The sequence below is a fragment of the Henningerozyma blattae genome, chromosome 1, assembly GCF_000315915.1.
Source record: "Henningerozyma blattae CBS 6284 chromosome 1, complete genome".
NCBI classification, from domain to species: domain Eukaryota; kingdom Fungi; phylum Ascomycota; class Saccharomycetes; order Saccharomycetales; family Saccharomycetaceae; genus Henningerozyma; species Henningerozyma blattae.
Window position 1 is genome coordinate 1,770,191 of NC_020185.1, and position 25,230 is coordinate 1,795,420.

Genomic DNA, 25,230 nt, shown 5'->3' on the forward strand with positions numbered 1-25,230 from the left:
TTTCGGATTTTCTCATCATGAAGAAGCTTCTGTTATTGTTGATTTGTTTAACTTAGCAATGACAGTTTAAGACGTATAAAAAGAATGACATATATAACTACCGAAAAAATTAGTTGCAGATTAAAAAAAAAAAAAAAAAAAAAATAAAAGATTAGTACTAAAAGCTAAGAGAATATTGTCAAAACTTAATTTGATTAGCTGATATTAATTATTCGAAGGTGTATATCTAGATTCGCATTATTATAATCATATATATACTTCGCATATCTGTAGTTATAACTCTTCATTTCATATAATACAAATAAAAAAAGAAAAATAAAAATTCACATTTTCCTTAATAAACAAATGTTAAAATCTGCTGCTACTCTACGTCAACCAGTTGTATCATTAAATATCTTTAGAAATTGTCAAAGATCGTTTTCAATAACCCCTGTCTCACATTCTATTGCCGATTTACAAGGAACAAGAACTGAAACTGATTCTTTTGGTGAAATTCAAGTTCCTGCAAACAAATATTGGGGGGCACAAACTCAAAGATCATTCATGAACTTTAAAATCGGGGGTGAAAGAGAAAGGATGCCTGAACCAATCATTCGAGCCTTTGGTCAACAAAAAAAAGCTGCCGCCATTGTAAATAATTCTTTAGGAACTCTTGATGATACCTTAAAGGATGCAATCGTTCAAGCAGCAGAAGAAGTTTCACAAGGTTTATTGAATGAACATTTCCCCTTGGTCGTCTTCCAAACCGGTTCAGGAACACAATCTAACATGAATGCAAATGAAGTTATCTCCAATAGAGCTATTGAATTACTAGGAGGTACCTTGGGTTCTAAACAAGTGCATCCAAACAACCATGTAAATCAATCACAATCTTCTAACGATACTTTCCCAACCGTTATGCATATTGCCGCCTTGACTGAAATTACAAATACTTTATTACCAAACTTAATTGTTTTGAGAGAAACTCTGGATTCAAAAGCTAAAGAATTCGAAAAGATTATTAAAATTGGTAGAACCCATCTTCAAGATGCAACACCATTGACTTTAGGTCAAGAATTCTCCGGATACACTCAGCAACTAACAAATGCCATTAAAAGAATTGAAAAGAATTTGCCAGAATTACAATACATTGCTCAAGGTGGTACTGCCGTTGGGACAGGTTTAAATACTAAGATTGGATTTGCAGAGCAATTTGCAAGACAATTATCAAATCAAACAAATCTATCCTTCCTTACTTCTCCAAATAAATTTGAATCATTGGCTGCACATGATGCTATTGTTAATGTTCATGCTTCCTTAAACACATTGGCTTGTTCACTATTCAAGATATCCCAAGATATTAGATATCTTGCTTCTGGCCCAAGATGTGGTTATGGTGAATTATCCATTCCAGAAAATGAACCAGGGTCATCGATTATGCCTGGTAAGGTTAATCCAACCCAAAATGAAGCAATGTGTCAAGCTTGTGTTCAAGTTATGGGTAATAACTCAACTATTTCTTTTGCAGGGGCTTCGGGTCAATTTGAATTAAATACTTATAAGCCTTTAATGATTGCAAACTTATTATCAAGTACGAGATTATTAAGTGATGCCATCTTTTCATTTAATTTGCATTGTGCAACGGGTATTCAAGCAAATAAAGATAAGATTGATAGACTATTACATGAGTCCTTGATGTTAGTCACTTCATTAAACCCGAAGATCGGTTATGATGCTGCTTCTAAAGTGGCTAAAAATGCTCACCATAAAGGGATCACTCTAAAACAAAGTGCTCTAGAATTAGATATCTTATCTTCCAAACAATTCGATGAATGGGTTAGACCTGAAAATATGTTAGGACCAAATTAAACTTTACAACTTCACAACCTCTTTTCCATTTCACCTGTCAATATATATATTTTAATTACCTTTTTTCCGTTATGAAACTTTATTAATATTCACACGACGCTACCATGATCACTTTGCTTCTACTTAATCTATATTCTCATTACAACATTACTTCAAAAATTGTATTTCAATTATCCATATATATATATATATATTTATTATCTTCTTTCATGTGTTTTTCCCTGTATGTACTTACTTATATATACTGCTTTTTAACTTTTTTTCATTATTTCTTATTCTCTTTTATTCATCTGCAAACACTAAATAATTTAATTTATTACATTAAAATTCTTTATAGTTGGCTACCTTTAAAAAATAATGTTTTAATTAAATTTTGGTTTTATTATTTTGAATAAAAAACAATCAATTCAAAAAAAGTAAACAAAAATACATCTAAAAAAGTTTATCCGTTCAATTTCTTATCAAAGCTTCAAATAATGTTCCTAATAAACAAAAGAGTTAGAATACTTTTCCAGAATGAGGTAGAAATTAGCTTACTATTTATTTTTTTTGACCAGCGGTCGAACTGTTCAAAATATTGTTGCTCATAGTTTAATTCTTAGTTAAGAAATCTGTTTGAATAATTATTATATTATTATTATAAAAAATCTCCTTGCTTCTTTCGAAAGGGAATATATAATATATACAGGATATACCATGAACAGTTATAAACTTTTGGAATATTTTCGTGGTAATTTATACTCCAAAAAATGGGCAGATCCACCATCAACGAATTGATGGTCTGATATTAAAATAGAACCTATCACATCCTAATGCCTTCTTAATATCACTACTTGGGTATTTTTAGTAGTGAGGCCACGTATGCTTAATGCATGTTGGATTATTTATTACATTAAGTTGTTATTAGTTGTTGTATAAAGCCACAATTACGACTAAATTCATACTTTATTAGCTGTTAACACAAACCCACGAATTCTGACACATAATGCCACAGCTCTGACACCTTTTGAGTAGGAATAACAATTATAGAAAATATATAAAAATATATAAGATTAGATGTCAACTGAAATATTTGCAATTTATACATTATTTTTTTGGACAAGAGAAGTCAATTCATAGTCATCTCTAAGTGAACAATTTTCACCTAATTAACCTCACAAGAGTTATGTACCTCTCATGCTTAGTATATTCTGTAGAAGCTACATGATGATAATTAATTAACGACAACGAATTTTCTAATTGGGGTTTTTATTAGCAACGTATATTCACGTTATACTATCTTTTATCCTAAACCAGTATATCTACTGTTGTATGTATAAAGACCAAGAATATCTAGAATTTTTAAGTTTTTATATCCTGCTACAAATAAAAAAGGATAGTACGAGAAATAGTCGTGGAAAAATTTACAATTTCACATCTATACTAATCATATGCTCTATATTACATTTGTTAAATTCCCTTTACATTAGTGACTTGTTTAATGCTCGAAAAAAACAAATCTTTGGAAACCATGTAACATAACTAAAATACGTAGGATAAAATATCGCATTTTGATTAAGTTTTAAAAAGCTAATCTTTTCTTTAATAGAAGCTCAATATATAAGTTTAATTTCAAAATAAGCGTTTATTAATTTTATTTACATAAAATTTTCCTAAAAGCAAGATGAATACTATAAAATTATTTGTATTAGATTTTTTAATTTAGAAAGATAATTACAGCAGATACTAAATAAATGATAATGTTATATATATATATATATATTAAGGATGAGGATACTTGGCTAATTTAAGAAGATCACAGTTAAATAAAACCAATATAACTTAATATTCAGAGAAGAAATGTGGTATAGTTTAGCTCTTATTTCAGGGGAATAGGAAATAAGTTTAAAAAGACTTGAATATTTTTTTGGTAAGAATAAGATACTAAGACAATGTGGGAAATGTGAAATATCATTCAAAAAACTTAACCTAATACTCTGTTAACGGTTTACTTCGTAGTGCTGTTCGTTAAACTATGAGCTCACAGACGTTCGCTGCGTTGATTTGTTAAAACTTAAGCCGAACGTCGTTAGCATATTTACCCGGAGTTGAGGCTTTGATGGAGAGGATTGGCTTCAGAAAATATAGTTTGCAGACTACTAACCAAAAATATATTGTCAATACATGCGCAGTTAAAACCGTTTCAAAGGTTAAATGAAACAACAGTATTCCTCATTGTTTCGATGTCAAACAGGTCCACTATATAAATACAAACAATAAATCATGTCTGAACCAGCAGAAGGTGAAACTAAACCAGAAATCAAAACAGAAACTCATATCAATTTAAAAGTTTCTGATGGTTCATCCGAAATTTTTTTCAAGATCAAGAGAACCACACCATTAAGAAGACTTATGGAAGCATTTGCTAAAAGACAAGGCAAAGATGTTGATTCGTTAAGATTTTTATATGATGGTGTAAGAATTCAGCCGGACCAAACTCCAGAAGATTTAGATATGGAAGATAATGATATCATTGAAGCTCACAGAGAACAAATCGGTGGTGCTGCCTTATGATTATGGGTTATAGTAGATTTGTGGTATTTCTAACACGATATTTCTAAGATTATTTTACTTTTTTAATCTTCAATACTAAGAAAAGTAAATCTATATTAGCTATTGCTTTATATATAAAGTAGTAGCCGCAACGTTATTAGATTTGTTTGCTTATTTTATTTTAAGTATCAAGAGAAACACCCCAATGCTTGTTTTGTAGCCAATATTTAGTATGCAAATAATCAATAGATAAATGAATAAATAGTCACACTAATATCTGTATTAATCAAAATTAAAATATCTTCTACCATCATAACACCGTAGGAAATCCTTACAGAAGTGCAGAGGACATAAAAATATAAGAATATTTAAGATAGTAATTAGAAAATGGTTATTACTATGCTAGTGCCAATTGATCAGCTAAATTCCAGATATAACATTTTTAGCATCTTAAATGGAACGTCACTCACTTTCATATGAAGTGTGGAGATAAAATTAAATAATTTATATTCCAAATCTATCCTTGAAATTAAAAAAATCAGGGAACTGTTAGCGTAGAGGAAAATAACTCATTTACTACTGAAAGAATTCTGAAAATAAGCACTTATCTATTTTATAGCCATAAATTAATACAAAAGATTATATCCCTTTCGTCTAAATGGTAAAAAGTGAGAGTGTCTTATAATATATACAAATCTTCTCTATAGGCGATATTATTATCAATTTGCATCTGGAAATACCATATTTGTTAAAGTTGGATGGACAATGAGATACCTTAACGTTTCTAGATAACTTAATGGGTACCGTGAAATTGAAATTTCCTTAAATTCTTCGAATATGGTATTTCAATATGTTTAGCTAATGGAGATTTTGAATTTTACATCTCGATTTGTCAATAATCTAGTAAAAGAACTATTTTGTATCTTTAATGAATCTTTTAAGAGTATTATGGAAAATAAATTTCCTATAATTTACAATAAATTACCAAATTTGGTTTGTAAAAAATTCGCCAAAATATTACATTTTCCAACTTTCAAATTTATTTCCTATTAAAGAAATATATGTACCGACGCGTAAAGTTTTTAAGTTTTTCAAACATTTTTCCTCAGATTTGGCCTATTCACGCGTTCACGCGTTTATGGTTTTTTTCAAATGGAAAAAAAGCTTCTAAAAATCGATGTTTTATAAATAATAAAAAGAGCAACACAATCTATTATTTAAATAGCCATACCATTTTTTTAGAGTAATACTGGTTTTTATTAACCTTTATAATAACAACGTACATTTACTTATAATATTTAATATATCTGTTAGCATATCATTTTTGTTTTTCCTATCTAGTAATTAGATAAAAGAAATTGACTACTGTTCGAGAATAACAATATCACAAAAATATTTCATTAACAATAGTTGTATATTGCGACTATAAGTAGAACTATACTTTTAAATAAAGAAATACGATAACGCTTAACATTCACTAATAAACTCATTCTACTAGGTGCTCTATTTTATAAAATTACTCGAGTGATATATTGAATATTTAGACTCATACACTAACTACCCCTTAATCAACAAACATTATTCGTTAAATGGTCAAATTAACCAATAAACCAAGCTTAGAAGTAAAGGGGAACACTGTAGGACCATGGAAGCTAGGAGAAACTTTGGGGTTAGGTTCAACTGGTAAAGTTCAATTAGCTTATAATAGCTCTACTGGTCAGCAAGCCGCTATAAAAGTTATTTCAAAAGCTGTATTTAATAACGATAATGCTAATGCTAGCGATTCTGCTCTTTTAACTCCAGACTCTTTACCATATGGTATTGAAAGGGAAATTATCATTATGAAATTATTAAATCATCCAAACGTTTTGCGATTATATGACGTCTGGGAAACCGATTCAAATTTATACATGGTCTTAGAATATGCTGAAAAGGGCGAACTATTTAACTTATTAGTCGAGAGAGGTCCATTACCTGAAAATGAAGCTATTAGATTCTTCCGACAAATTATTATTGGTATTTCATACTGCCATGCTTTAGGTATTGTTCATCGTGATTTAAAGCCAGAGAATTTATTGTTAGACCATAAATATAATATCAAAATTGCAGATTTTGGCATGGCTGCATTAGAGACAGAAGATAAATTACTAGAGACTTCATGTGGATCCCCTCATTATGCTGCTCCAGAAATCATTTCCGGATTACCATATCATGGTTTAGAAACAGATGTATGGTCTTGTGGTATAATATTATTTGCACTTTTGACAGGTAGATTACCATTTGATGAAGAAGATGGTAATATTAGGAATTTATTGTTAAAGGTTCAAAGTGGCCAATTTGAAATGCCCGGTAATGATGAAATTTCAAGAGAAGCACAAGATTTAATTTCAAAGATATTAACTGTTGATCCAAAAAAACGTATAAAGACAAGAGAAATTTTGAAGCATCCATTAGTTCAAAAATACCCAAGCATTAAAGATTCTAAAACAATTCGGAATTTACCTCGTGAGGATACATATTTAAATCCCTTGTCGGATGATAATGGGGATGTCTGCGAAATAGATCCAAAGATCTTACAAAACCTGGTAGTTTTATGGCATGGCCGTGATTCTAAGGAAATAACTAAGAAATTAAAGGAACCTGGTGCGAATGCAGAGAAGACTTTATATGCATTATTAGACAGATTTAAAAACGACACAGAAAAGGAAATTAAAAGGCAATCTCAATTAAAGAAAAGGCAATCACAAGTTCAACAGACTCATTCCCATTCAAATTCAAACACATCAGCATATTCCCACGTATCTAGAGGTGCACTGGTAAATACCCCGACTAAAAGAAAGAATAGGGCCTCAATGGTTAGTGTATCATCTGCTCATAAAAGGCCAGTTTCATTTAATAGACTCTCAAGAGCTGACCTAAGCAATCATGTAATTAATACAGGGATAAATGGAACTCCACAGCGCCATTCACAAATTGAATCGTCAGGAACTTTACAACGTAATTCTTCATCCAAAAGAATGTCAATTAATTTATCATCTAACAAGAGGATATCTCAACTACTTGCAAATGATTTAAATACGTCTCCTACACCGTCGAATTGCACCAAGAGAATGTCAATAATAAATGGTACCCCTCCTGTTCCCATGGATATTATGAAAAATTATAATGATGCAAATATGGCTACAACTGTGTCCAGTTCCACAACTGTTACAACCTCTAACCCTATATCCACCCTAAATAACATGCCTCATACCCGTTATACCAATGATACCAACACGAACTTAACCGATATTAATAACAATAAACGTAACAGTGTTATTAATACAAAGTATACCAATCCTGCTAACTCCACTCAGATATCTACAAATGGTCAAACTTCTGACAGTGCTGCTCAAAATGTTAATAGGGCATCACGTTCACAAAAGAGAAAATCTGTCAGGCCAAATATGCAACGTGGTTCAATCACTACAAAATTAATTTCTACTTACGCACAACTCGCAGAGGATGATGATTGGGAATTCATTGAAAAGGAGACCAAGAGAGTTAGCTCGAATTTTGCTACATTAATTGATAATATCTTCGAACATGAAAAGTATGAGCAAATCAGAAAAGAAAAAGATGAATTAGAACGTAAAGTAAGGGAAAATAAGAAACGTGAAGAAGAAGAAAGACTAGTAAGAGAAGCAATTGAGAAAGAAAAGCAGATAGAGCTAGAGAAAGAACGACTCCAATTACAAAAAGAAATGGAGGGGGATATAGATAACGCAAAAGAAACAGTACAAACTACAGAAGGTAAGCGGGAAGCACATAATGACAAAATAAAAACTGAAACAGATGATGAAGAAAGAGACATTATTGTTGATATTCAACCAAGATCAGTGTCTGCTCCTTTAGAAAAAACTGAAAAATCAAGGGATTCACCCTTTGATTACTCTAAACAACGTAACTTCTCCTTAAGAACCAGACCAGTTTCTAGATTAGATCCAGGGTTGATGTATTCTTCTGGGACTGGATCTTCAGCCTATAACCCATCACATTCAACCGAAGACTTACATTCTACTAGCTCTTTGAATAGAATAGATACCCAAAAAGTGATTCTTGAAACCATAAGAAGGTCAAAATTTTTGGGTTCCTCCTTTGACTTAAAAAAAGAGCTAGAAATGGTAGAGGAGCTAGAGAGCAACAGAATCAAGCAACAAGCTTTCCAAGATAGCCACTTAGAAGAAATGAACGATGTTACTGAGGATCTATCTCAACATAATGTGGATACTTCCAATGATCGAATTGTATCAACAACAAATGACCGTTATGAAACAGAAATATTACCTAAGAGCCACGCTGGTAAGACTCAAACTATTGGATTGAATGATTCCTCAGTGCAACCTAGAACCTTATCAGAAATCAAAGTCCCTCAATTCACAAGAAAGTCTAAGTTTTTTAGCGAATCTAATAAGAGATTATCGGTGTTGTCTCTGTATTCTTCAAGAGAATCGTTCACTAATCTAGTTGATATGCTAAAAGAAGACGGCATCAATGTTGAACCTACTGAAAGATCACCAACCACAAAAAGCCAGGAGCCAGAGTTCTTGTTTGAATCTCCAAGTGTAGATACATATTCCAGGGATAGTTCCACAGAGGATAAACCAATCAACGAAAAGGAAAACAGTGAGCCAATTCAATCAAATAATCTAAGATTGAGCTTTCATGATAGATTTAACAGACAATTATCCACTGAAGATACAGAAAAAACTAAAAATAGTCCTAGTGGTCACATTAAGGATGAACCTAAAAAAGATGATGATAATGGTGTGGATTTGAGTACGCCAAAAGCTAAAGATGAAAGCAATTTGGTTAAGCTGCCTGCCCTTCCTCCATTGACTACTAAGAAAACGGATGGCTTAGGTATATACCAAAAATCTAAGCAACGAACTTCATCAAATGCAAGCAATCCAATTACGCCATCGTCCACAAATGCACAACTTACCTCAGCTGCTGTTAATGTGACTCCTCCAACTACTACCATGATTAATGAATCAATACAAAAATTGCAGGAATCAAGAGAGAAAGTTAATAATTCCAGTAAGCTAATCCCACCTAAAAACTCCGAGATTATTAGTCAGCAAAATGAATCAGTCCAGATTCGTGATGACTATAAGACAAAACCAGAAAGATCCAATAAAGCAGATCAATCCGAACGAGCTCCTCCCGCTGAGACAACATTAAATGATGTAATGACGAAACGTAATCAAAGTAAAAGTAGAGATAACCCTCAACCATCTGAGGAAGGCAAAAAGGGAGTAAATTCCTTTTTTAGAAAATTTTCGAAGGGTTCTAGTAGACAATCGAGTAATAGCAGTAATAAAAATAAATCACTTGCTGATGATAAGAACATACCTTCTGTTCCAAAACCCGTTGCTCATCCAGCTTCTCCTGTATCAACATCAAATGACTATGATTTCCAATTAAAGGCCAATGTTGCTGCTCCTCAAATGTTTAAGGGTTTAGATACATTATTTCGTGGTTGGTCCAAATATGGATTGAAAAACATCAAATCATCTCCCGAATCCTTAAGGTTCACTGGTAAAGTTTCTAGTGAAAATATCTTATCTTTCAAATCTACTGTATTTGAATTGGAAATCATCAGTAATAGTGTAAAAACATGCCTTCTTCGTTTTAAGAAAACATCTGGTTCGTCTAAATCTGTTAGAAGATTAGTTAACGAAGTTGAAAATGTCCTGAGAAAGGAAGGCGTCTTATTGAAATAGACTAAAAATAATATCAACTGTTCTTTAAAATGCATTATTCTAATAGATATCTCTAATACTATGATTTTGTTTCTACTACAATTTTAATCAACTATTACTTTATTAATATGATAATATCCATTTTGTTATTTTGTTGCTGGACTCTCTTATTAACTACTTTTTTTTATTATACATAAACATATAACTTTGCAACCTTCTCTAATTTGTACATTAATATTATACATACTAAATTTTGCACTTTATATGGTTAATATTTCTATTAAATGACAGTTCTGCGCCCACCATTAATTAACGACGAATATACTAAATATACTGTGGTTACAATCTAGGCACACATCTAATTCAAGGAAACATTTTAAAATTTTAATGTATGACCATTCTGTAAAGTTCTTTTTATTTTAAAGGTGTTATTAGCCTCAAATTATTTATCTTGGAACAAAAAATATTCTTTTTTTATTCAGTGTTTTATACAATTTTTGCTTTTTTAGTTTTCCTATTTAAATGAATTGTGCACATTGATTATAACACCCAACAATGACTAGTAATTAAGTTGGATATAATTGGAGAAGCTCACATCCTCTTGACGACAATTCAGAATGAAAGCATTATATAATTAACATTAATTTTTAATTAAAGTTTTCATTAAAGAAAACAAAGTAACATACTTTATTGCCTATTGGAAACCTTTTTACAGTCGTTCCTATGAGAGAAAGACAGTATAATTTTGAAAGCGGCTTGGCTCAGTTTAAAACTATAAAAATGAGTCAGAAAAGCCAAAAATATAGAACAAGTACTATTTTAACATTCCATTCTGTTAATATGTGTAGTAAAAAATTGTTTCATTCTCAAAAATAAAGAAGAAGCAAGTAAATACATGAAAAGTTGAAAATTTTAATTCTAATGAAAAGTGGAGTACAATTTTAGGTTATCCGCTTAAAATAATTACAACACAGTCCCTCGAGGATCCCTAATTTACTTGTTAAATATTTTCCTATTTCTTGTTTCACATACTAATTGTATGCAATTTCATGGAATCATTTTTCGTAAAATATATATTATAAAACATATAAATCGTGTGTTCTCTGTAGTCTTTGTTTCCTGCTATCTAACAAACTTCCACACTACTGCCCCACTTCATTGATAAACCTTTTAAAATTCTACCACCAAACTATACAGTTAATTAGCAATTCTTGTTGAAATAATCGAACTCTCATGGAGGCTATTCCCGGAAAAATAGCTACATAAAAAGTTACCAGTAGACACTATACTCACACAGATTCGTTCACTAAATTCTGCTAAAAAAATTATAAATTCTATAATATTTAGTTCCACTTGTTGTGTATGTCAAAATATAAGTAGTTTCTATTGTATTTACTATGTACTTTGTTTCAAATATCTAGAAAATGAATCATTCATCATTTGTGGTATTTAGATATTGAATCTGAAATTTAATGTACCTTCAATATTACTACTTTAGTTTATATTTATTCTTATCACCATATTAAATATACTTCATATCTCTAATAACATTCTGAAACCAGGAACAATCTATTATTTATTATTCGCAAGATGTCAACTATATTTCTTACTACAGTTTCATTTTTTAGGGTACAGTAGTTGATATCAAAACCAAAAGTAAAAATATTTATAGATTATATGCTATAAACTAAACATTATGCTATAGAAGGTGCTCTAAGGAATTACTGTTAAACACCTAAGGAACTGGGATAATAAAGTTTATTTTATAGGCTTTAATATTCAATAATATTGTTACATATATCTAATGATATACATATGTTGGTTAGTTATCGTATAAAATAAAGCTTAGAAGTTATTAGATAGAAGCAAACAATGTAGTGCATACTAGTTTAAGAAAAGTTCCATTAATAACTCGACCAAGTTGTTAGATTGAAATGCTGTAATAATATTTTCATAGCATATGAACCAGGATACCATAAGCGCCATTGATCAAAAATGTAAAAATATAATTTGATATGAAAAGCTTTTATCTGCTTTCATCTTGAGAATCAAGGAAGCTTTTTAACTCACAAAACTAGGTTAGATTCACGTTTACAATCGGTAATCTACTCCTAGTATGACTATATGCACCTTAGACTATCAGCTGGTACATGACTGTTTATTTGGGTCCTATCAGCTAAACCTTCAAAACTCTTTGTTGGCACGTATTTTCCTAATGCTAGATTGTTCCATGAGCCACGTGGTTTCATCAGGGCCGCTTCAGAATCCTTACATTTTTTCTTTATTTTAATATTTTTGTTTTTGTAATGGAAAAGAGAACCCGAAGACTGCGAATATATCCTGAAATATCTACAGATGAAGAAGCTATATATACAAGATTTATATAGACAAGAAACGTGTTTAATTATCTATAATGTGCTTATAAAAATACCTACTTATACTTATTCTCCTTAATTTTACTTTTAAGTCTCCCAGCCTGGTAATTTAGCCTGCATTATACTTCAGATTGTGTATATCAAGTGTATTGTGAGAAATTTTACAAATAAAAGAATGGTAGATTCATAATAGCATTCGTTTATCACCTATCAATTATATTATTCATTGTGCAAAACTCTCTCATAAAAGTATGGGTCCAAGTTCTGGTGAAGAGGCCCAGTTGGTTGTACTTGATCAGAACTTTATGAAATGTTCGAAAATTGATTTAATTACACTAATATCAAGAATGTTATCATTCTTTATTGATATCAACGATTCGCATAATATTCATGGTAATGTTACTAATAATAGGCTTAGCCCACTATTCTTAACTAGATTCCATTCAAAAGTTCCGCCTAATATTTCTATATTTGACTATCTCATTAGATTAACGAAGTATTCATCACTAGAGTCAAGTGTACTCATCACCTCTGTATATTACATTGATTTACTCTCTAATGTATATCCAGAGTTTTCTCTGAATTCCTTGACTGTTCATAGATATCTTTTAACTGCGACTACTATTGCAAGCAAAGGTCTTTGTGACTCATTCTGCACTAATTCTCATTATGCCAAAGTTGGAGGCATCCGATGTAATGAATTAAATGTATTAGAAACAGAATTTCTAGAAAGAGTACGATATAGAGTAATTCCAAGAGATAATACAATTAAGCTCTGCAAGTTAGAATATAAATATTCCCCAATTGAAGACATTAATAATGATATTCATATTCCTGATGAGCTTCAAAATAGTGGCTATAATGTGTTAAGTACGTATTATAATAAAATGGTACAGTTAGTTGGGAATTGTAAAAGTTCGAAAAATAGCTTTCGAAATGTTAATTATATATTTTCTATAAATCAAGATGAAATTTATAATTCTATGCCAGAACTTGAAAAACCGAACCATATTATCCCGACCCAGCAGGCTAATAAAAATTTGATACTATCGCATTAGAATCAAAGAGTGCTTCTTCGAAAACGTGGAGTAATTCGGTGGGAAAAGATATTACTCATAGTGGGCATAATGAACATAGGGATGATATCAAAAATTCTGATGAAGTTGTGCAAAACAAAAAAAGAAAAATCTTCAGAAGCATCCGATAGTGTCGAAAGCTATTTGACTAGTCACTGTTTGCAACCAATCAACCGTAATAAGAAGAGGACAAAATAAAAATCTGCATAATATTGTGTTTGTATAATAGTGTAATAATTTATATTCGATTTTGTAATTTAATTAAATGATTTTCACATGAAGTTCGCTAAGAGAATATTAAACTTATTATTTCTATATTCTTCAACAATGTAATCAATTAAGTACACCACTTATTAATTTGTAAGCCATATAGCAGCCTCCTTCTAAAGTTAATTTAAATACGATATCTACAATCTTCGAAGTTGTCATCAATATATCCCTCAATTTATAACTTAATATGAATTATCTATATATAGAAGGATATGGAGCTCTATTATTATAGGCTTAATTTCTAAAACAAATATTATTTACTTAATTTTTTAAAGATTTGTCATTATCATAATTGTATATATTTTCTTTATTAAGCTTAAACTCATTCAATTTTTTAACACATAATATCGGTTCGGATCTGATATTCGAACTAAACTTTGTATTAATAAAATTATTTATTAATTGAATGTATATTAATTGATTATATATTTTGAAACATTTATGCAGTATTATTAAAATTTATTTATTATTTATAATAAATAAATATATTGTATTTTAAAAGATTATATTTTAAATATATATATTATGATTTTAGAAATGTATTTATCATCTAATTAATCATGTGATTAGAGTTTCCATTTTTTTATTGTAGATCTTAGGACAGTTTTAAAATTCCTAATTAGCAAATGATATATGGTTAATTTAAATTATTAATGAGTAATGCAGACTATTCTGTAAGAACTAGTGCTAAATATTTTATATTTTAAGTAGCTTGTAGATACTTAATATTAAAGAATGTTTCAAGTTACACAGCCCATAGGAAATTTATTACACAAGACAAAACCCGTAATATAATAACCTTTTCAATGAAATAATCAACATTTCGAGTTGTGTCACTTGTTAAATTTTATTATCTATTAGCACTACTGTTTTTCAAATACCGCGAATATGCTTTATTCGATAATGGAGAAAATTTTTGAAATTTCCGAGCAGTAACAACTATAAAAGATGCTCATCGTGATATTGAAGGAATACGTTATAAAGACACTTTTATTGACATATCCCAATACTAGACCAAATTTTATGTCAGAAGATAACTGCGAAGAGCTATTAGAAAATATAGTTGGTGTTGTAAGAGCATCTACTGCCTTAGCTGCGCAAGATGTAGATTTCTATAAAAGTTTAGACAAGAAAGTGTCCGACTCTCTTAATAAGACTGCTAACGACACTCTTGATATAGCTAATTCATTACTATTATCAATCGATGAAAATTGCTCTCCATTAGAAGAAGGAAAAGACAGAATTCCAGATTTCTGGAATGGCTTCAGTAATATAATGGATAATCTTATTGAAAAATCTGATCATTTTATCGATGCCCTTTCTAAACCAAATAACTTTAACGGAAAATATAATGAAACTACCTTCCTAGATAATAACTCCAGAACAAATTCTAACCCATCTAAACGTATTGAAAAGCCTCAGTTATTATTTTCTAAACCAGTAGATAATACAGACTCAAGGCCTTTCAAACCGCTATTAGTTGAAAAGCCTAATGCTTTAAAGCCTCTTAAAGACTCTTTAGTATTAGTTCCAGAATCAGGTATAGTACCAACGCATTATTTACAGCCTTATGAGTATGAAATAGATAATCAAGAGTATAATGAGGAAGTCGTAGAAATTAGAGATCCAACTCCTTATAAGCCATGGGAAACAACAAGTGCTATTTGGATAGATACCAAAGAATCCCTAGCTGACTTATTAATGGATTTGCGTAAGCAGTCAGAAATTGCAGTCGATTTGGAACACCATGATTTAAGATCCTATTACGGTATTACTTGTCTAATGCAAATCAGTACTAGAGAACAGGATTATATAGTGGATACAATATCTTTGAGAGATGATTTAATTGTATTAAATGAAATATTTACTAATCCTAATATCACTAAAGTATTTCATGGTGCATCAATGGATATTATCTGGCTGCAAAGGGATTTAGGTCTTTATATTGTTAGTCTCTTTGACACATTCCACGCATCTAAAGCCTTGGGCCTAGCTAGACATAGTTTAGCTTACCTATTGGAAAATTATGCATCGTTTAAAACTTCGAAGAAGTACCAACTGGCGGACTGGAGACGTAGACCTTTAACTAATAATATGTTGGCCTATGCAAGATCAGATACTCATTTTTTGTTAAATATTTTTGATCAATTAAGAAACACATTAATTAAGCAAAATAAACTAGCAGGTGTATTGCATGAATCTAGAAACGTAGCTAAGAGGAGATTCGAATATTTAAAATTCAGACCAACTGTACCGCTGCCAAACTTGTATACATTAATTGAAAAGGAAGCTCCATGGAAATCGCTTTTAATCCAGTATAACATTCAAGATGAAAAGGAGATTCTGGTTCAAAAATTATGGGAATGGAGAGATATGATTGCACGTAGAGATGATGAGTCACCAAGGTACATCATGCCAACTCAGGTTCTTATTAGTTTGATTTCGTACACCCCTACCGATTCAAGTGGGGTTATATCTGTTAGTAACATGGTTACTGAACATGTGAGGTCTAATTCTACTACTTTGGCTAATTTGATAAAAAAAGCATTGGAGTCAACTAAATCTATACCGAATTCTAGCGATTCTTCTTCGACATTTAATATGAGCAGAACAGATACTAATGTAGCATCATTAATATCAATTACTGAAATAAATAATATTTGTTTGAAGTTCAATAGTTTGTCAAAACACTACAATACTTCGAAGTTCCTAACTTCTGGAATTGAAGTTTCTTCCTTATTATTCAGTAATATTATGACCAGCTCACCGAAAATATCAGACTATTCCAAAGATAAGACTACTTCTTTTAAATCTGAAGATATGATAGCAAGGCATATTCGGCTATCTGAAGGTCTGAAGGGTCTTTCTGCAAATAATAGCTTTATTTACCAACCGCCAGTCGAGGATATTAAAAGTATTGAAATTACTACAGAGAACCCTATCCCTACTCTAGAACCAAAATCTACGCAAAAAAAGACCACCAAAGAGATAAACGAAGACAATGAAGAAATCATCGTTTTAAAGAAGGTCAATAGAAAATACCAGAAGGGGAAAAAAGACGCAGATAAAGATTCCACAGTTGTTGTTGATTACTCTAAGGCCAAAAAGATATTCCAAAAGAAGGATGAAACTATTAATGGAAATTCCAAGAAAAGAAAGTCATTTGATCCTTACAATAACGATGGAGATACTGACAAGGTTCCAAGAGCTCTGAAGAAGCGCCAAACTAATACTAGAGGTAAAAATATATCATATAAAAGGTAATTAATTTTGTTATAAACTGCATTAAATAGTATTATATATCTATGTGTTTGATATTTAACATTTGTAAATTATTTTTCATTGCAAGAGTTGTAATCACAAATATTTGACGCCATATGAAAGCTTTTAGAATCAAAATATATCATCAGAGCGACGGTTAATAGATTGTATATTAGATGGAATATACTGGTTTCTGTCGAACGAAGGGGTTAATTAGTGATGACATACGGAATTTTACCATAGAATTAGTTATTTTAGACTGCTGATGTGTATTTACTGACTTTTCAAAATATAGAATATGACTGAATAATTAATTATTACTATTTTATATTATTAGGAAACTATTGTATTCAATAGTACAGATAGGAAATGGTAATGATAAAATATAATACAAAATGAAGACGTTTATTTGAACAGTACTGAAAAAATAAAAAAAGTCTAGCGCACTAACATTGTCGTTTTACTTCATTCATTTTGCTAGCAGGCACAGGAGCTAGGTTCTCCATCTAATTGAATATTAATGGCATCATTAAAGTCATCTTCATATGCATCTGCGTCTGCTTTATTTTGTTCCAACGCACCACGTGCTATTTCTTCAAACGCAGAATCAACATTAATGGAGTTTTTAGCACTTGTTTGAAACAACGGAATATTTCCCAAAGATTTTGATAATTCTTGTGCAGCTTTTAAAGTTACTGATTTTTTGGAATCTTTTGTATCGACTTTATTACCAAGGATAACGAAAGGGAAAGTTTCTGGGGAAGAAACATTAGCATGTATTAAAAACTCATCTCTCCATGATTTTATATTTTCAAACGATTTTGGATTAGTAACATCATAGACTAAAACACAGCAATCAGCACCCCTATAAAATGCAACTCCAAGGGATTGGAAACGTTCCTGGCCCGCAGTATCCCAAACTTGCATTGTCGCAGTAGTATCATTATCAATAGCAACCTCTTTTGTCAAAAAATCGGCACCAATTGTGGCTTTATATTGTTGAGAATATTTGTCATTTACGTAACGATGCATTAAGGATGTTTTACCAACACCTGAGTCGCCCAAAATAATGACCTTTAAGATTTGCTTTTTTCTGGTTGACATTATTCATAAACTATATTATATGTTAATCTTACCTATGAAGGAGAAAATTTTATTCCTTAAGTAAATTATTGCTATTGTTATTAATATTATGTGATGATAATATTTTTGCTTAAATATCAAATAAACAATCCTTTTAACCCATCTTTGATTTTTAATTATCCTATTTGTATTTTTGTTATTTTTGGGTTTCCAGTTGGGTCCGAGAATTGATAGTTGCACACGAGAAAAATCAAAAACTGAATATTTAATAATGAATAAAATAATTATCGCTTGATAAATGATATTGAGAAGCGGCAGCATTGATTAATCTAGAAGTCTGTTTTTTCTGGTTAATAACTGTAATATTATTTAAAAGCCATGACTATTAGTAATTTATATCTATACATAGCTCTTTTTGTGTTTACATAATGAATTTAAATTTTTCCTACGCCTCAACACATTAATCATCAGTGATATATAACTAAACTGAAAATATCGACTTAAATATTTATTATTGTTCTTTCCTCCGGCACAACATAATAATAATACTAAATTTTATATATATACTTGGAGTATTTTGCATAGCTTAGTCATTTAGGCAAGTATAATATTATTTCATGCCGATGGTTGAATTAATCTATTTTAAGCAATATAGTATGTCTCTATATAGCTCTATCTTGAATAAATCCTTCTGTTGCACCATCATCTTTCAAATCATACTGTTAGATATCTATGGCCTTTATATATATAACAGTAGATTTACTGTTCCGGGATAAAAGAAAATATAACGTGAATATACGTTGCTAATAAAAACCCCAATTAAATAATTTATCGTAACCAAATGGACTGCATCATGTAGACACTACAAGATATACTAAGTATGAGAGACGCGTAACGCGTGTGAGTTTAATTAGGTGGAAACTCTTTTACCTATAGACGATGATAAATTGACTTATCCAAAACAAAATTTATAAATTGCCAGCCTCTTATTCGACGCCTAATCCTTGTATTTTATGTATTTTATATAACTTTTATTCCTACTCAAAAGGGTGGGAGGTTTCTATATGACCAGCGGTCGAACTGTTCAAAATATTGTTGCTCATAGTTTAATTCTTAGTTAAGAAATCTGTTTGAATAATTATTATATTATTATTATAAAAAATCTCCTTGCTTCTTTCGAAAGGGAATATATAATATATACAGGATATACCATGAACAGTTATAAACTTTTGGAATATTTTCGTGGTAATTTATACTCCAAAAAATGGGCAGATCCACCATCAACGAATTGATGGTCTGATATTAAAATAGAACCTATCACATCCTAATACCTTCTTAATATCACTACTTGGGTATTTTTAGTAGTGAGGCCACGTATGCTTAATGCATGTTGGATTATTTATTACATTAAGTTGTTATTAGTTGTTGTATAAAGCCACAATTACGACTAAATTCATACTTTATTAGCCGTTAACACAAACCCACGACTTATGACACATAATTCCACAGCTCTGACACTATATTTTTAAATACTTTTAAAATAAAATACAGAATTTATGTTTTGTTAACATTAATGTTTATCGGAAATTTAAAAAATGAATTCAAATGCTCCATAGGGCAATTACAAATAATTAAAATAGATCTAAATTATTACACATTATCATGTAATGATGGCACTACCGAATAAGATCTTTTATACATGAAACAAGTAATAGGAACTGCGTTAATAATAATATGACAGTCTAACGAAAAAATTAACAAAACTAATAAAAATCCTAAGTAGATAATTTATAGGTTAAAAGATATATAATTGAAGTAATCTAATAGATAATGAGCTTATATAACCCATCGCAACCTCATTGATACGCCAATCAGAAACTTAGGTGAAAAGCTACTAAACCGTTATTAACCATGAATTGACTCCAGATGCTGAGAAATAAAACATATAAATTGCCAACCCAAAGTAGATTATAATTTTGCATTTTTATGTTTCCTTATATACATTTATTTATTACTACTCCGAAGAGAAGAAGGATTTTATAATAATAATATGCTATTAACAAAAAGAATTATTCTCGAATTATGTCGAACGTTAGTGACACGACAACTTACGACGCCAATAAATAGTTATGTAAATTGGATTAATTTTTTTGCATAGTTTATAGAAATTGAAATTACTTTATAAAATTAGATCCTCATATAATAAAAAAGAAATTTATCCAGGAATGTTTATTTCTCCTTATATTAATTTAATTATGTGAACATACATTCATGCGAATCATGCTTATAGACATGCTGTAATACATGCTTAACAGGAGTGGTATGTATTTCCAGGTTATTTTAATATAGGATCAAGTAATAGTATTATAATAACTGAATGTATCCCCACTTAGTATCATCTGTATATAGAATACAATACTATATTAATCAATTTAGGCACTTTTTATACTTTTCGGTGCAAGGTTACAGATTATAAGGAACTTATTGGGACCTAGGTGACACATCAAAAACATTATTATTTAATAAGGTCAGACTCTCTAGAAATTCCAGTTATAATAACAAGTTTTAAGTTAAAAGCTCATAGATAGTTAAATTAATACGACTGTAGACTTGAATCAGTTAACAAAGGTAATGTTGTAAACCAACTGAGGAGTACGATACACTTAAATAGTAACTAACAAAAGACTTAACAAACAATCGCTTAACTTAACACCAGTTAATGTTTGAACTTACGAATATAATTGTTGTTCTTCTTAAACTAAATAACTATATAAAAGAACTATAAATTTATGTCTTAAGTCTGAAAAGCTGGCCTTTAAATACTTTTCAAAGGTCAACGCCAGCTTATCCATTTTACTTTAATTGGTCTGTTTATAAACTTACTTACGAGGGTAGGAGTGCACAGTTTGAGTAATGCTGGCTAACTAATAAAGATTATGCATCGAACAGATATTCACAGGGATGCAACTAGCAGCTGCTCAGTGTTGTGTACAATTTCTAGTTAGCACCTTGTAGATGAGTATAAAGTTGATCTCGTCTCGGGACAATACTAATAATACTATAAGGGCTTAGGGTTTACACAAACCTGAACTATTCTTGAGTTATTGGACTTTTACACTAAAAGTTAGAGTACCACTTGTACTTAAATAATAACTTGTTTTTCTTATAACTATAAAATTAATATGAACGAACTATAAACTTATGAATTCTTGATGGATAAGTAGCCCTATTTATACGTTTTCAAATAGAACTATTTATCCTGAATATTACTGGGATTCAAGAGAGTTAGACATTGTTACACAGTGTTTAAGATGTAAAGACGATTATCCTATTTTGAAATATATAGTAAATACTATAACTAAAACGAATATATTTCTTAAATAGTGTTTTTCGATATAAACAGGAAAACACATTTTAAATAATAAGTCACGTGATAAAAGTCTTTGACCACTTAATAGAAAATGATATAATCATATTCCAGCAAATCTGTAACTACTGATCTCAGTACCATCCGAAAAACTCTGAAACATCCACCCTTGTCCTGTCAGTCTCGTATTACAACAAAACACAACAATAAAGGTTCCTTGGCCCAGTTGGTTAAGGCATCGTGCTAATAACGCGGGGATCAGCGGTTCGATCCCGCTAGGAACCATCATTATTTTAGTGCCGCGTTGTATTAATTGTATTGGTCACGTGTATAAACAAAATCACGTGATAACGGAATGAACATGTGGATTAACAAGTAAGTGAATCATGAACATAAATTCTATTTAAGAATCTAAAGCTAAAAGAATAAACTAGAGGGTTAAGGTAGAACAAAGAGGTAAGAACCAGAAAACAAAAAGGACGAAATACAAAAGATGGAAGTGTATAGTGAACAAATCGGAACGTAATAATAATAATATTTAACTTACAAAGGCTCAGGTATATAGTTGTATAGTTTAATAAACAGTTGGTATTAAACTAGCAGCCAAAAAGATATACTACTGGGAGTAGCAAAGCTTAAAATTGTTACATCTGTTTATTTCGCCAAAATCAGCTTACGTTAATATGTTTTTCATGACTATCTCCCATCGTTATTTAGTAGCAGCAAATATTACATTTCTCTATTATAAGCATGGGTCATATTTCCTATAAACATGTAACTGTTTCCTAAGCTCGGTGTTATATTAAAATATTGAGGAAATTATACCTTTAACCATCCATTGATACTAAAAAATTAAAAAGCAAACATAGAATTAAGTTTTTTGAAAATAAATATAGAGATAAAAGGGTCTGGTAGGAATTTAATAATTTATGTAAAATTCATGAAATATTTTTATCAGATTTAAAATGAAATTTTGTAAATGCGAAGATATTTTATAGTCTACTATGAAAAAATTCTTTATGAACTAGAATTCAATAGTTAAAAAAAAAAAGGCTAAGGAGCTTGTATATTAGAACCTAGTAAATGATAATGAATATACAAGAGAGTATGTAAATAAGGTTGCAAGAACATATTTTTAAAACAACCAGTTAGAATATATAAAAGTGAGGCTCTTTGGAAAGATTTGATGATAATTTTACAAAAAGAGTAGAGAAAATGCATTTGTGATTTTGTAAGAAAAAATATTATTAAGGCGCAATTTTTAATGGACTTGAATCATCAGAAACTTCCTTAAGAACATCTGTTACCAAATTATTGTGAAGAGATGGAGGAGAGGCAGGAGTTCCATTACCTTCAAAATCATCTCCATTTTCACCATCGCTTTGGGGTGGTAAAGGGGCTTCTTTTTTATTAGCCCTACTTTGTTTTTCGTTTAACAGTTTAGATAACTCAGAAGTCGGATCTGCATATAATTCTTTGAATTTACCCGTTTCCACTACAGAGCCATCATTTCCCAAAACAATGATATATTCAGATCTTCTAATTGTGCTCAGTCTATGAGCAATACTCACAATTGTCACAGACTTACTTTTCATCAACTTCCCAAAGGTATAATTAATCGCACCTTCGCTCTCGACATCCAATGCTGATGTAGCTTCATCTAGTATCAAAATCTTAGGTTTTTTAATAAGTGCCCTAGCAATTGCAATTCTTTGTTTCTGACCACCTGAGAGTAAGGTTCCATGAGGCCCAATAATCGTTTCATAAGCATCAGGAAATTTTGTTATGAAGTTATGACAAAAACATTGCTTTGAAACCTCTCTTATTTCATCTGGTGTTGCTTCTCTTTTTAAACCATAAGTGATATTATCTCTAATAGATCCAGACATCAAAACAGGCTCTTGCTGTACAATCCCCATATACTGTCTTAAAGATTTTGGATTCAACTTCATAATATCTTGGTTATCAATCAAAATTTGACCACTAGAAGGGTTATAATATCTTAGTAATAGTAGTGCAATGGTAGATTTACCACGGCCTGAAGGCCCCACAATACAAACGCTTGTCCCAGGTTCTATTTTAAAATTTAAATTTTTAAAGACTTGATTTTCAGGTCTTGTTGGATATGCAAACCCCAGGTTTCTGAACTCAATACAGCCATCACCTGGGATGAATTTTTCACCAATAGTTGGCCTGATAGCAGGTATACGATCTGTTAAGTCGAAAAGACGTTTGGCAGCTCCAACACCTTGCATAATTTCGGAATAAAAATTAGAGAGTCCGAATATTGAATTTGCAGTGTAATCTGTATATAGCATAAATGCAGTTAGATCACCAATTGTCAAGGAGCCATGGAGAACTAAATATGAGCCGTAGGCTAACACAACCAGAAAACTCATATCTCCAATAACGCTAGTTGATGTGGAGAATTTCGAATTCACAACTGCTGACATCTTACCAATGTTATAAATATCTCTGATTGCATTATTATATCTTCTTATTTCTTTTTGTTCAGCAACAAAAGATTGTACTGTTTTAACACCATTCAATTGTTCTTCTGAGACTCTCGTCAGCTGTCCAGTTGCTTCTTGTAGTATTGTAGATATATCTCTAATTTTCTTACCAAATATTGAAGCACTAATAACAACAGCAGGAGCAAAAATTACCAAAAATGATGATAATTGTGGTGAAATAGATATCATCATTCCTATACCTGCCCCACCACATAATATTGCCTTGAACCCATCTGAAACTTTTTGAGTTAATGATCTTGAAACCACATAAGCATCAGAACCTAACCTTGAAATCAAATCACCGACTTTATTTTGATCAAAAAACTCAGCATCTTGATGAAGTGTCTTTTTAATAACGTGTGAGCGCAATCTAGCTACAACACGTTCACTCAGTAGTCTTAGTAATATATAACGACCATAATTACACATGGTACCAATAACCAAAGCACCTGCAAAAGCACCAAGAAATGGATATAATGTAAGACCAAATGCGATGGGAGGTAAATCTGAAGTCTCTAATGAAGATGGTGAATCTGTCATTACGTTTTTTAATGCATCCAATACAAGTCCAATTACTTTTGGAATGGCCATTCCAATGGAGCAAGATATGGTTAGCAGAGTTATTGCAAGCAATAATAGCTTCCAGTCTCTTAAGGTCATTAAAACTAATCTTGCTAATTCTGACCTTCCTTTTTTTTCATCTTCTGCACGTGGTGAATAATTTGTCTTATTTGGAGGTGGTGATCTTATTGAGGAAGGATTTATTTTATCAGTAAGTTCTTCGTTTAGTGGTTCTTCTAATTTTTTTTTATTTAATGATGACTCATTGATATTCAATGGACTAGTACTATCATTATTATTATTATTACTATTATTTCCTTCTGTCGAGTAGCATCTTTTTGAACCTAGAAAAGGATATGTTAATTGCTGAAATCGCAACGGTATGGATATTGGCAATTTCAATGAAATATTGGAAACATTAGTTTGGTACAATCTTGTATATGGCAATTTCGCAATACTTTTATAGTTGGAAGATGATTTGAAGACAGAAGGGAATAACAAATTTGTTGGAGATAATGTATTCTTTATTGGTAGACATGTAGTCCTAAACCTCAACATTTTCTTATGATAATTTGTTGATGATGCTAAGAACTACCTTTC

At 30.8% G+C, this 25,230-nt stretch overlaps 7 protein-coding genes and 1 non-coding gene across 8 annotated transcripts; 6 read left to right on the top strand and 2 right to left on the bottom strand.

Annotated features, from left to right (window-relative positions):
* Positions 1-345: 345 nt before the first annotated feature.
* FUM1 (fumarase FUM1) lies at positions 346-1,848 on the top strand (the record flags this gene model as incomplete). The annotated part of the gene is made up of 1 exon (XM_004177974.1): positions 346-1,848. The coding sequence occupies one exon, from the start codon at positions 346-348 to the stop codon at positions 1,846-1,848; it is 1,503 nt and encodes a 500-aa protein (XP_004178022.1).
* A 2,262-nt stretch (positions 1,849-4,110) lies between these two features.
* SMT3 (SUMO family protein SMT3) lies at positions 4,111-4,401 on the top strand (the record flags this gene model as incomplete). The annotated part of the gene is made up of 1 exon (XM_004177975.1): positions 4,111-4,401. One exon carries the CDS (start codon positions 4,111-4,113, stop codon positions 4,399-4,401), a length of 291 nt encoding a protein of 96 aa, XP_004178023.1.
* Positions 4,402-5,969: 1,568 nt separating this feature from the next.
* Positions 5,970-10,145, top strand: GIN4 (protein kinase GIN4; the record flags this gene model as incomplete). Its single annotated transcript, XM_004177976.1, has 1 exon — positions 5,970-10,145. The coding sequence occupies one exon, from the start codon at positions 5,970-5,972 to the stop codon at positions 10,143-10,145; it is 4,176 nt and encodes a 1,391-aa protein (XP_004178024.1).
* Positions 10,146-12,750: 2,605 nt separating this feature from the next.
* PHO80 (Pho80p) lies at positions 12,751-13,557 on the top strand (the record flags this gene model as incomplete). The annotated part of the gene is made up of 1 exon (XM_004177977.1): positions 12,751-13,557. One exon carries the CDS (start codon positions 12,751-12,753, stop codon positions 13,555-13,557), a length of 807 nt encoding a protein of 268 aa, XP_004178025.1.
* Positions 13,558-14,793: 1,236 nt separating this feature from the next.
* On the top strand, positions 14,794-17,109 carry RRP6 (exosome nuclease subunit RRP6; the record flags this gene model as incomplete). The annotated part of the gene is made up of 1 exon (XM_004177978.1): positions 14,794-17,109. One exon carries the CDS (start codon positions 14,794-14,796, stop codon positions 17,107-17,109), a length of 2,316 nt encoding a protein of 771 aa, XP_004178026.1.
* A 474-nt stretch (positions 17,110-17,583) lies between these two features.
* On the bottom strand, positions 17,584-18,210 carry YPT7 (Rab family GTPase YPT7; the record flags this gene model as incomplete). Its single annotated transcript, XM_004177979.1, has 1 exon — positions 17,584-18,210. The coding sequence occupies one exon, from the start codon at positions 18,208-18,210 to the stop codon at positions 17,584-17,586; it is 627 nt and encodes a 208-aa protein (XP_004178027.1).
* A 3,557-nt stretch (positions 18,211-21,767) lies between these two features.
* Positions 21,768-21,841, top strand: TBLA0Atrna19I. Its single transcript has one exon. It is a non-coding gene; the product is annotated as a tRNA-Ile (tRNA).
* Positions 21,842-22,803: 962 nt separating this feature from the next.
* On the bottom strand, positions 22,804-25,188 carry MDL2 (ATP-binding cassette permease MDL2; the record flags this gene model as incomplete). Its single annotated transcript, XM_004177980.1, has 1 exon — positions 22,804-25,188. One exon carries the CDS (start codon positions 25,186-25,188, stop codon positions 22,804-22,806), a length of 2,385 nt encoding a protein of 794 aa, XP_004178028.1.
* Between the last annotated feature and the right edge of the window lie 42 nt (positions 25,189-25,230).